The sequence below is a fragment of the Coffea eugenioides genome, chromosome 8, assembly GCF_003713205.1.
Source record: "Coffea eugenioides isolate CCC68of chromosome 8, Ceug_1.0, whole genome shotgun sequence".
Classification (NCBI taxonomy): Eukaryota; Viridiplantae; Streptophyta; class Magnoliopsida; order Gentianales; family Rubiaceae; genus Coffea; species Coffea eugenioides.
The window spans coordinates 40,594,518-40,607,766 of NC_040042.1; the positions used below are offsets into that span (position 1 = coordinate 40,594,518).

At 38.1% G+C, this 13,249-nt stretch overlaps 3 protein-coding genes across 4 annotated transcripts; 1 reads left to right on the forward strand and 2 right to left on the reverse strand.

Moving 5' to 3' along the window:
- The first annotated feature begins 1,937 nt into the window (after nucleotides 1-1,937).
- Nucleotides 1,938-3,457, forward strand: LOC113780770. Its single transcript, XM_027326542.1, has 2 exons — nucleotides 1,938-2,472; nucleotides 2,685-3,457. The coding sequence occupies exons 1-2, from the start codon at nucleotides 1,938-1,940 to the stop codon at nucleotides 3,455-3,457; spliced, it is 1,308 nt and encodes a 435-aa protein (XP_027182343.1).
- A 2,686-nt stretch (nucleotides 3,458-6,143) lies between these two features.
- On the reverse strand, nucleotides 6,144-8,773 carry LOC113781356 (ultraviolet-B receptor UVR8). 2 transcript variants are annotated; one of them, XM_027327273.1, is made up of 5 exons: nucleotides 8,525-8,773; nucleotides 8,259-8,420; nucleotides 8,054-8,089; nucleotides 7,777-7,901; nucleotides 6,144-7,710 (listed from the first exon to the last, which is right to left on the reverse strand). In XM_027327273.1, exons 1-5 carry the CDS (start codon nucleotides 8,628-8,630, stop codon nucleotides 6,412-6,414), a joined length of 1,728 nt encoding a protein of 575 aa, XP_027183074.1. In that variant the 5' UTR covers nucleotides 8,631-8,773; the 3' UTR covers nucleotides 6,144-6,411. The 2 variants fall into 2 exon arrangements, with proteins under 2 accessions (XP_027183074.1, XP_027183075.1); XM_027327274.1 differs by having other exon boundaries at nucleotides 7,777-7,885; nucleotides 8,058-8,089; nucleotides 8,525-8,614.
- A 2,999-nt stretch (nucleotides 8,774-11,772) lies between these two features.
- On the reverse strand, nucleotides 11,773-12,815 carry LOC113781462 (mitogen-activated protein kinase kinase kinase 1). Its single transcript, XM_027327402.1, has one exon. The coding sequence runs from the start codon at nucleotides 12,735-12,737 to the stop codon at nucleotides 12,042-12,044; it is 696 nt and encodes a 231-aa protein (XP_027183203.1). The 5' UTR covers nucleotides 12,738-12,815; the 3' UTR covers nucleotides 11,773-12,041.
- Nucleotides 12,816-13,249: the final 434 nt, after the last annotated feature.

Here is a 13,249-nt window from a genome sequence, read left to right on the forward strand (position 1 = left end):
GAATCCCTTTTCTTCTTCTTTGATTTTCCAAGGTATAATCTTAGAAGAATCTAACCCAACTATTAAAATGGAGTTAGGATGTTTCATTGAACCATTTAATCAAGGTAAGCCTAGTTAGGATGTTTCTTTGATTTTCTATGATGTTTTGGGTTTTGATTAAGATAATATTAAGTATTTATTATGATTTGACATTAAATTCAAGATTTGGGGTGATTGATGATGCTTTTAGTTGAGTTGGACTTGGATGAATGATTTGCTAAATTTCTTATATGTGAGTTGGTGAATTATTTGGTTATTGAGGGGTTTGGATAATATGTTGAGGATAGTTTGATGTGTAAGATTGAGTAAACCGACAGAATGGTCATTAAACTATTTAAAATGGAACGCGTTGATTACTAAATTTTTTTTTTTTGGTAAAATAGGTCATTCAACTTGAAAAAACGAACTATATGGTTAATTTAATCGCCTTCTACTGATAAATCAACTAGTTGAGTGGGCCTCTCACTTGGATGAATATTCTTTTTGGACATAAAAAAAGTTTAGTGACCATTTTGTCCATTTGCTCTTTAGAACTTTATTATCGAGTAATTGTGGTCGTTTCGGCTTGATTTAGGCTGGAAAAATGATGATATTGGAGTTAAAATGGGTTTGGGAAGGAAAGTGATTGATTTGGTTGGTTCGAATGTGAGCTGCTGAGAAAGGGCTCAAAATGGGCCTGCGTGAATGGTCCAGCGGCAGCACCTCCTCCTGATAAACCTGTAGGTCTCAGGTTCGAGTCCCTGCGCTGCTGGATTCCTCCGTGCACTTACCCTGCATTGGGCTAAGACCTAAATTTGAGGCTGAAAATACTTCGGGTGGGATCCCGATTGCAGTACCATCGCGCTTTTAGTAAATCCGAAGGCATATCTTTTCGTATGAAACTCAAAATTGAGTGTCGTTTTGCTTGCGGGGTTAGAAACTAGATCCAAAGGACTTTTAACTTTATATATAAAAAAAAAAAAAAAAAATCTTACAAGAGGAGTTCTATATCTATAAGAATATTTCATGGCAAGAGGAGTTCTACACGTGTGTTTGTAACTTCATATATAGTCTAGAAAAAGTACAACTTGTAGAATATTCTATTCTTGTGTGTGAAAATTGAATCATTAGAATACACAATGAACCCTTTTTCCTATGATAGTGGTCTATTGTTCTTTCATCCAGGGTTTGAGCACGAGCAAGTTAAAAAGCACTTGGGATTCTCTGTGCCACTATTCGGTATCAAATTTAGTGTCAATCCCACTTATCACATGATGGTAGAAAAAAATTAAATAAATAGCACATGACAAATTAAATAAACAGGACACTTGACATAAATATAGAAGTGACATTGAATTGTTACTGGAAAAGTGGTACTGAGGATCCCGTGTGGTTAAAAAGGGGCTATGCATTTGTCCTTCACATCTAATAATGGATGATGAAAGTGAAAATTATATATATAGATTCTACTCAACTCAAAGTGAATGCCAGTCGCCGCCAGATAAAGCTGCAATCTAAGTGGTAGAAAGAAAACCTGAATGGAAGATAGATTTGTCTCTAATACATACCCTTAATTCCTTGAGTTTGACAACTTGCAAGAGCCAAGAAAAGGTACGCTAGAACTAGTTGAAGCTTTCTGATAGATTTCGGTGGTTTTTTGATCATTTTTGAAGCTAAGGCCATGTGGAACGTAAATGAACCTAAATCTAACAGGCATGAAGTAAGGAACACTCCCATTTTCAACTCCACCAGGCATAGTTTGGCCAGTCGGTCATTGGTGCCATTTCAAGGGTAGATGGCTTAACAAGCAATTGTGCGTTCACCTTTTACAACCTATATACAAGGTGCTAATAAACGTTATCGAAGCACAACTCTCCAACATAGCTGAAAACTGCATTAAGAATCAAGAACGAGAATCAATGGCTCCAGCCATGATTCGCCATCTTCTTGCAAGCGTTGTTCTCCTTATGGCGGTCATGGCAAACGGGCAACCCACCGGCTCCAAACATCGGACGGCTAGATGTGCGGACAGGAAATTCAGTGCATGTTACAGTCAGCCGGCACAGTACTGCCCCGCTGAATGCCCAAATTACTGTGCAGTTGACTGTTTTAGATGCCTACCTGTTTGTGTTCCAAAGCCACCTCCAGGTCCACCACCACCACCAAGACGAAGACGGTCACCGCCTCCACCTCGTCCTCCACCACCACCAAGACGAAGACGGTCACCACCTCGACCTCGTTCTCCACCACCACCTCCTCCTGTCAATGCTCCACCACCCCCACCAACTTTGAGCCCCCCTCCATCTACACCTAGTCCACCACCAGAAGTATCTGAAAAAAGAGTCCATTGCAAGAACAAAAATTACACCAAGTGCTACCGCATGGAACAACGTTGCCCAAGTTCTTGTCCAGACCAATGTGAGGTTGACTGCGTCACCTGCAGTCCTGTTTGCAGTAAGTCCCGTTTCTTCTAGTTTTATCTTCTTTTCTGGTCAATCAAGGAAAGAAAAAGAAAAATCACACTTCGTTTTGTTAGGATTCGTAGAACTTAAAATGGTTGTCTGAAGCTAGGGTGATTTCAATATTGATGTCTTTGTTTCTTTCCAAATTCTACTGTAACAAAAAACATTATAGACTAATCAAAACATCCTATTCTTCATGTCCAGACTGCAACAAGCCAGGAGCTGTCTGCCAGGATCCACGATTTATTGGGGCTGATGGAATTACCTTCTACTTCCATGGCAAAAAGGATCAAGACTTCTGTATAGTTTCCGATTCTAATTTACACATCAATGCTCACTTCATTGGAAAGAAAAGCGAGAACAGGACAAGGGACTTTACTTGGGTTCAGTCCCTTGGTATTCTATTTGACAACCATCAAATATTTGTTGGTGCTAAGAGGACAGCAACATGGGACAATGCAGTTGATCGCCTAGACCTAGATTTTGATGGACAACAAATACTCCTATCCGAAGGTGAAGGTTCCAAATGGCTACCAGGTACAGCACCTGGCGTTTCCATCACAAGGTCTCTTGACGTCAATGCTGCAGTTATAGAAGTGGAAGGGAACTTCCAGATAAAAGCAACTGTGGTTCCAATCACAGAGAAGGAATCAAGGATACACAAGTATGGCGTAACTGATGAAGACTGCTTTGCCCATCTTGATTTGAGCTTTAAGTTCTACTCATTGAGCGGTGCAGTAAATGGAGTCTTGGGTCAGACATACAGCAGCAATTATGTCAGCAGGGCCAAGATGGGGGTGGACATGCCAGTTTTGGGAGGACAGAAGGAGTTTGCTTCTTCAAGCCTCTTCTCCACAGATTGTTCTGTTGATCAATTCAGTGGAACTTCTCCAATCACCACTACAAATAATGTGGAATACGCTAACATGAATTGTGCAAGTGGATTTGATGGCCGTGGTGTGGTATGCAAGAGATGATCAATCTCTCTTCACTGTTTGACTAAGCATATGGTGAAGACATTGGTTTCATGTTATGTACTATAAGAAAATAAGGCCAGATCTCATAATAGGATTCTTATATAGTAAATCTTGATTTATCATAATAATTATTCCAATAACATCTTTGTTTCTCCGAGATGAATATCAAAATATCCGGTTTTTACTAATAAAGGTTTATAAACAAGCATAATCGAGATGCTAAATTACTTTTAGCAAACTATTGACGTCTGTTATCCATGTTAAGCTTTAATACCATGAGTGTCCAGGTTAGTTACCGGGTGCCTAAAAGGAAGCAATGTTCTTATACAGTTGATTAAACAGCAGATTATAGAAAGGAAAAAGTAAGGATTGATTCTACAAGCAGCTTATAGAATGGCTTTTTTGTTTGGAAAGCAATTTTTTGAAAAATTGCTACGTTTTCCGAGAACGTATTCTCCGATCACTGTTTTATCTCATATATATCAAATCGTTACAGTAATTTTTCTATAAAAAATCGAAAAAAATGCAATCCAAACAAAGCCAAAAAAAATTCTTAAGCTAGCAACTCAAGGAGCTCTCCGTTTCTATTTCACAGGGAGGTAACTGCTTTCTGGGGCAGAATCCTGCACATCTATCTTCTTAGTGTAATTTACTTCTGTTACATTATTCATCATTGTTGGTCATGAGGAAATATGATGGAAGGGTGAATCTACAAATGACCAATGAATTGTTCAAATCACTCTACAGGGTTTTAGTCAACCCGTTGCTGGAATTATTCTCAATCTAAATCCTAGAGATAATTTGAAAAGCAACTTCGAGTAAAGATCAGTTAAAAGTCCTTTGACCTTTTATTCCAAAAAACAACAAAACTTTCGAGGATTACAACTTTCTCTTTGTACAGTGCGCCTTGGATCATTCAATGGTTTCCAAATATGAGGTTGCAGCTATCTACGGCCTTGTTCTATTTAGCGACTATCTACCTTGGCTGTAATTATATCTGATAGGTTGCAATTTATTCATTTATTTTATTATTAATTTCCCCTATTACCTGACTTGATATGGATTAATTGCTGGATTCTACTCATTTTTAGTATTTTGTACTTATTTCAGGGAGTAGAACGAAAATATGATAACAAATGTCAATTTGATATAATAAGAGTCCAAGTCATAGAGCTTATCCGAGGGGCATAGTTGGCAAAGGAAAATTTGTTCCCATCTTGGTAATTGCTGATGAGGGCGGAAGACAGTATAAAGAGAAGAAAAAGGAACGCAGGGCGGGGGCTTCTTCTTTTCTCCCGGAGGAGGAGAGCCGCCGCACAGAAAAAGATCTTGGCTAGAATGAGATAGAATAGAGAATAGAGAAAGAGCAGAGGAAGAGCACTATCCATGGAGCTTGGCTTTTGACTTTTCCACTTTGGTTGTTTTATTCTTGCGCATGTCAGGGCAAGTAGGAATTGCTTCCATTGACTTTTCCTCCTTTGTCTTTTAGTAGTACTTCTTTTCTCCTCGGATGGCAGGAACATTTAGGAAGACATTGAATTACCCTCTGTAGCTGTGCTTTTCTTTATTCCTTTGAACGAATTGAGTTCGCCTATTTTCCACTTAATGGCCGCAGCTTTTATTTCACTTTTGCGTGGATTTTGTTCATCAATTATGAGCTAATTTCCTCACCCTAGTCAAGGGACAACGGATGCTCTGAGTCGTCTCAAAATTGTGAGATCGATTTGATTTTTATCTTTCCTTTATTTATTGGTATTCGCTTATTCCTTGGTTGCAGTGCTCATGATTATTTGATTAATTGATTATTTTGGATCCGGATAATTAGTTAATTTGGTAATCTATTGTCAATTAGGGCGTTAGATCCGTAATTGTTTAATTGCTCTAAAATAGTGACAACTAGCATGATTAGGTTTGTGTCAGGGGAATACGCGGGCTAATCTAAAATAACCCTGGTAGTGCGTTATTTGGTTAGAATATGACTCCTCTAATACGTAAGGCAATTGAGAAATTAAATTCTACGGGCGTACCTAGAATTATTTCTCAATTAGAGCAGTGATTAACGGGCGTACCTTGATCACCGATACAGTAAGGAGGGGTTGACTGCCATCGCTTGTTTGGTAGTTATAACCTATTTATTGATGAATAATTAGAATTGCCTTTGCTTCAATGATCAATTAGGTGCACCATTGCTGAAGTTATTTCTTGGCTAGATCCTTAATTATCACTCGTTTGATTTTAGTAAATTGTTATTTAATTTCTAATTGACTATTTTATCTTTATTATTTTACTTTTAGTTGAATTGCTTAGATTATCACCCCTGATATAAAAACACCCCCTTGTCACTGTGAATTTGAAAAGAAACAATTACTCCCAATTCCTGTGAATTCGACCTTGCTCACCGCTATCTACAAAAATTACTTTTAGTTTGAGCAGGTTTTATTATTGCACAGGCTGTAATTATATCACACTCCTTCTCTACAAGATGGCAAAGATAGGTTGCAGTCACTCCGTGATGTCTTCTGTCTGCCACTTCGTCATGTGTTTGGACACGGTAAAGCATGCACATTTTTAAGCAAGGAATGGCCTGATGAATGAAAAATGTCTTCCAAAGCGCTATCTTATATGCAGGAACTGATACATAAAACTCAATATGCCAAGCATCTCCAGATCATGTGTTTCTAACATATTCAAAAGAAACTGATTCCCATCCTTTGACAAGATCCAATATAGGACCAGTAATCAATTGTTCATAAGTAACTATCCCAGGACCATTGATATTCGTATTATTAACCATAAATACAAAATTATTCCAAACTAAATTTCACAACAAAAAAAAAAAATATCATAGGTATACAAGCTTCCTGATCAAAGAAAAACTTTAATTTAGCACTCTATCCTGCACAAATTCGTAACAAAGTTCAAATCTTCATGACCATGCTATTACTTCCTTTCCTTTAGTTTCCATTACTTGTTGAATTGAGGCATTCTTTAATTAATTCCTGTATCCTCCTCTTCATCAGCTTGTCTTTAACGCCTGCAAGCATGTTACGATAAAACTTCTCCAGTCGGACAAGGTTGCCATGATTCAATGACTCCAACATGTTCTCCCACTCTTTAGCAATGTCAAATGTACCTGATCTCTGCAGCGACATTGGGATATCTTGCTCTTCAAAAGCCTTCCCAAAGACTGAACCATGAAGTATGCTTGCATACCTTTCCATTACGGAAAGTTTGGAAGCAAGGAGCTTCATCTCCTCCATTGCGGCAGACAACATCTTTTCCGTCTCTGCAATTGCTTCAGGATTCTTTGCTTCATTTTTCATACCACCACCACCATTTCCTGATACCTCTTTCCTGAAGTCCTCTACCAGCGGTGGCCACAATACAAGGGTAGGAGCAAAATAATCATCTGATTTACCATTTCCAAGGACTCCACTTCGTCCCCTTCCCCAAGACCAGAGCTTATACCCTTTATCTCCAACAAGAACAGTGTGGGCTGCACCACAAGCAACTTGAACAGGTTCAGGATTTCTAGGCCCATAGAGGCTACTGGATGTAATCAACAGGGGAGAAATAGCATCTCCGGAATCGGTTCCCGTGAAACTAGCATCAGGGCACAGACCAAGCCCCTTTTCCATTCCCCAAGACCAAACGTCTCCAGCTGATGAAACAACACTGGTGTGAAATAACCCACAATCAACAGATATAAGGAATGTGTTTTGTGGCAACTCCAACACAGGTTCAGGGGATAGGACACTTTTTGTTGTTCCATGACCAAGCTGCCCATTGTCCCCAAGGCCAAAAGTCCAGCAAAAGCTCTCTAATGTGTCACTTGGTTCCTTTTTGTTAGTCAGAACTGCTGTATGGAAAGCACCGCATGCTACCTCATACACTTCCCATGGAGATTCCAAATTAAATGTTTGAATAACTTCAGGGTATAACCTGCTCTCTTTATCTCCCAAGCCTAACTGGCCATGGCTATTAGAACCCCAGGAATAGCATAAAAGGTCATTGCCATTATAAGTTTCTTCAGCACTCACTAACGCTACAACATGCTCATTCCCACATGCCACTTTAACCACAGTCTGACCATGAAGACTCCAGAGGGGAATTGGGGCAGAACAGCTAACAAGAGAGAATTCCCCCTGGGGTGACATGCTTTGCTGGGGATGAGGGCAGTTGCCCCATATCCAGAGACCACCAAGATCATCAATTGCTAGAGACATCATTCCTCCAGCTTTGACAGAAGAGACCTAAAAATTCAATGTCAAAACCCAGAAAAACCCCAAGATGACCCAGAAATGCAAGCTATTCAATACCTTAAAGGGTGTCTTCGTCACAGTCTCCAAATCATCTGTTACCAAATTCGGTGATCCCAATCCGAGAAACCCTTCTAACAAGCAAGGCAATGAAGAATTCTCTTCATGGCTACCAATTTGGCCATCCATGAAAGAGTCAAGGATAGACAAGATTTCCACCACCAAAAAAGAAAAAAAAAATGGCAAACCCACAAAAAGAAATGAACTGAAATTTCAATATTCAATCTTGATCACTAAATCAAACAGGTTACAGGCAAAAATAACTGCAAAAGGATACATACATTATGTCCCCAGCCCCAGACTGATCCATCATCTGCCACCGCCATATCATAAATTCAATCATAATTCATGTTAAAATATAGTAGTAAAATAATTGGCATACCCAAAATTTCTTTATGAACAAATCATCTAATAGGAAATAAAGCAAAGCAACCGAAGATAAATAATAAAGCTTGTATAATCAATCTTGAAAATAAAAGAACCTGCAAGCGCAAGATTATGATAAGCCCCAGCGGCAATCCCAACAATTTTAAGCTTGTTTTCTTCAAAGAATCTGATTCTGGTCGGCAAAAGTAGGTCAGATTCTGAACCTGAGCCCAGACGACCGAAGGTTCCTCTGCCCCAAGAATACACATTTCCATCCCCTGTTTCACCAAGAAAAAAGATGCATTACAAAAACTGCACTACTGAGTTATATCCAAAAATTCAACAAGATTACAGAAACACATGTCAATTAATTTCGAATTACCGGTGAGAGCCAGAGTGTGAGATTCACCAGTGGCAATTGCAATGACTTTGTGAGCCATGTTGTTGCTGCCTGAGTCTAGGAAGTTGGAGGTTGTGGGTTTATCCATGTTCAGCTCAAAAGATATGAATTCAGGATTCAAAGTCAATAGTAGTCGTCCGGTTGCTTCTGAGAGAAGATAAAAGAGTAGTAGTAAAAAACAGAGGTGGACTTGACGTTGCAAAGACTGCGGGTGTTACTTGTATCTTTTCTCCCAAATTCGATTTCTATATACCCCTGCAGGCTGCAGGTGTCAAGTGATCATCTATTTTATCTATCGTTAGACCGACAAGACTTCTCGGTTTGCATTTTGAGTTGGGCAAAGTTCTTTGAAAAGTTGCTAGAACAGTGATGGGATGTGGCACTCGACAATTTGCCATATCCTTTAATAAACCTTTACATTTGCCATTGGTCTATTAGTAGAAAATTTCTCGGTTCTAAACAAGCCTGTTGAATAAATGGATTAGGAGTGTCATATAATTGTGTGTTTTTATGTACAAATCATATATGGAGAAGCAAGTTTTACAGATAATTACATTTTTTTTTAGTAAAGATTAAGTTATTTTTTTCTTTTCTTTTTTGGTTGACGATAATATCAACCTATTCCAACTTTTACACTATCAAAGGAGGAGTAGATCTAGAGGAATCTAAGCCATCTTGAACTAGGAGTGGCAATTAGGTCAGTAATGAATTAGTGAATCGGGTTGAAATCCAGACATAACAGGAGACTTAGCTCCAATTATATGCTCCAACTTCGTTCAAGACCAATTATATAATCAAATAATCAAGTCTCTCGTAAAACAATTCAAATCCAAATCTGAGGTAAATTAAGATACTGTAAAAGTAGAAAATAATGTAATACATTATTATTTGTCCAAATATAACTACTCCAACTTCACACAACCCAAACAAATTCAATAATGGATTCAAAATCTGATTTCTTCAAAGGAGGCACACAAATGTGGAAATCAAAAGGCGTTCCACCTTGCTGTTGGCCAGCGTTTGCTAGTGACAGGTGAAGGGCGGCGATGGCGTCAGATACTACTGAGATTTCATCCCCTGCTCAACCTATAATTGTAGTAAGCCACATAATTTGATCTCTCAAACCAACATTCCAATAGAAAACTTCTGCAGTGGATAACTCACTTGGACTGGTTGATTTAGAAGAAAGCAGTCTCAGGGCAGTGCCGCGTGTGATATCTAATCCAAGTAAAACCTCCTATAGCCGATATGGTGGATGTGACATTTGAAGTTGGAATCTTGCAAACCATCTGCTAGTAGGCAATGAATAAATTTTTTTCATTTTGTAAAAATATATATATATTTGGATGGATTTGACTCCGATCACCATCATGAATCATCACCATGAGTCACACGATCTTTTATGAGAAAGTAATCGTTGTTACCAATTGATCCAACTTGTGTAGAGATAGCAAAGAATAAGTGCTACTATAAGTCCATGTTAAACTATGACCTGGTCTGCTGTCTTGATCTTGTCGTGGAACCTCCATGATTAACATAAAGCAATTAATCAGACAATGCATAGAATCATGCCAACTATGCTCGTTAAGTCATCCCGATTAAACATAACCAAATTATAAAGTATCACCATGATTAACTTTGAAACCTATTTTTTAGTATGAAACCCATTTTTGTGGTTTAAGAGACACTCTGAATCTTTGGTAAATGGAAAAAACTAAGGATCAAAAGTCGAACAAATATGTCTAGAAGACTAAAAATATGTACATGCAAAGTTAAATTTTACATATATGACGAGACAATAAATATAAGTAAATAGTGTAAGTGAAAGGTTTCGAACTCGAGGCGGCATAAAAAAATTGTTTGTTTAGTCAAAGGATTGAATTTCTACCTATAGAAGCAAAAAAAATAAAATTTTTTTGACGATATCACATGAATATTATAGAAATTCATTATCGATGATGTTTATGAAGATTAATTTAGATTATTAATTGTCTCTCCTTTTTTTTTTTTTTTTCAATTGCCCCATGGTTCTTGCCCCTATATCTTTGAATACATATCCACCTTTGTTGAATTTCATAGTCATGTAAATTTTTGAAAATTGACATCTAAAACCCATACGTAGAATACCAAAAATGCTTCATGAAAGTGTAACTTGTACAACTTCCTGCTCAAAATCCATCAATTGATTGGAGACCAAAATATGAGCACAAGTTAAGACCTCCTTGAAGTTCAACAACAACAACAACAACAGAAATGAATACGGCATTTGTTATCAGCAAAAGAATAACAAAATTTATACATCAAAAAGACTTAGAGCATTAAAAATTTCCCATACGTTGCCTTTTATCCTTCAAATTGAGCCAGAAACTCATTTTTTTTCTGCCAGAAATACTTAACCGTGAGATCGTATTGTGCTGGTATGAACTGAAATCAATTAAAAAGGAAGAGAGGCAACTATGAAGTTGGAAGAATCCAAAGACAGCTGCTATATTATTGGAGAATTCAATTGATCAGGCCCATCATTTGTTCTTATTATCCTGGTAAGAAACTCCAAAACCATGATGATTAATCAATTTCTTCTTATCCTCATGAGACTTTTAATTGATCAAGCACAAATCAAAATGCCGTTTGTCGGGTTCGATGTGTTAAGATTTGATTTGCTTAGTCCATTAGATTTTGACACATATTATTATGTGGCGCATGCTTGCTTGTTGCTATCCGGTGGATGGTGATAACTCTTCATGTTTTGTCGCATTATCGTAGGGCACTTGGCATGCATTATTAATTATGATAAAGTTGAATTTTAAGCATGGGGGACTTAAAAAAAAAGTACAAATTGAAAATGTAAGAGACTTAAAAAAAAAAAGATTTTTTTCCCTTTAAATTTAGATGATATGCATGATAAATCAAACTAAGGATGTTTCAGGTTATTGGCTAGAGAGGGAATATGAAACCAAATTAATTTATGAAAGTTTTCTAGCGGAAATGACACGATAAGTTATTGTTGATTTTGACATATTACTATAGATGCCGTTGCTTTCAAGAAATTTCATACATTTTCAAGCACGAAATTCTTTTCAAGAAGAGAAGACTTACAAGTACTACTTTGGTGGAAATATAGATAAAAGGCGGTCTACATGTTAATTAATTAAAATTCATAAATACAAGATGCAAACTATATATTGAAAGCCCTAAGCAATGGAATATATATATATATATATAGACACACACATACACATACAAGGCCCTAAAACCTTTAATTTTATGCTTGCGAGAAAACCATAATTCGAAGAGCACGAGAGTTGGAATATTAATTCCGTTTCCAACAAAATTGACTCTTAAACAATCAACTTTTTCTTTCTTTTCTTTTCCAAATTTGTTTTGTTTTGTTTTGTTTTGTTTAGCATGTATATACAGTTATAGTCTTCTTTCCCTAATTTCCACTCCTTCAGCTCTATCTAACATCCCCACCGAGGATTCTTGAAGGCCTGAAGAGTTGCTAGCTGCAATGGCCTTCATCTTCAACCATGTCATCCTCACTAATATATGCTGATAAGTTCAAGTACTTGTCTTGATCAGCCGTATTTCTCCACCTAGCGCGACAAAGTACACAGCTGGTTGATCTTCTTCTGCTGCTTTTCTTCCACGCCATTAAACATTCTTCATGAATTGGATTTCTGCAGGTCCCACAAGCTACGATTTTCTCTCCTTTCCCCAGTTCCTCAAGACATATCGGACAAGCCGTGCCGTCTTCCATGTCAACACGAGGGCCGCCTGAAGTACTCGGCCCAGCCTGAAAAAACAGCTGGTGGAACATCTCTCGAACGGTAGCCCCGGCTAAGGCATCCGTCAACGTAGGCGAAGTGAGAAGGCGGTTGAGCTGGCACGGCCTCAGACTCCTCCTCCAGAGACAGGAATCATCGAGGGGGACGCCTAGAACGCGTATAAACACGAAGAGAATGTGCTTGCAAGGGACGGTGCGATCAGGGCAGGTGCATGATGGGGTGTCAGATAAGTTGACAGTGTAAACATTTCCTGTGGCGCCTAACACAAAGAAGGAGGAATCAAACCTGTGGAGGAGGCGGAGGCGGTGGCGAAGGGCTCGGATAATGCGCTCGGCGAGCGGTTGCGTCGGCTCCAAACGGTGGTGCTGCTGGTCGTGAGGAGGGGATGAACTGGATGCAATGGATTCCATATGCGGGGAAATAGGTATAGAAAGGTAGTTATTTGCAGTTAGGTCTTTCTTTGGAGGGGAAGATGTTTTTTTATTTTGTCATAGGATAGGATAAAAGGATCATATGCTGCTAGAAATAATGTGAAAGGAAGTGGCGTTGTTTTGTAGAGGGAGGAATATTGTGGATGGGATTCTTTGGACAGTTTTGAGGGACACGTGAGGGGATTGTGTAAGGTGAAGAAATGGAAAATCTTGACTTGACTTGGTCACCCCTCCAATGGTTGCCCTCAAGGCACGTCATATGTTATCCAACTTCTCCATGCTACTTAATTTGCCAAGTTATTTGTACTGTAATTTATTTTACGAATAATAATTTTTATATTTTTTATGAACATATTTTTTACCTTATATATATCAAATTGATACAGTAATTTTTTTTTAACAAAAAATTCTAAAAATAATAATCGAAACGAGACGAGGTGATCATCAGTCTTGCTGATTATTGAGTTAACCATTAATAACAGTTTCTGTTA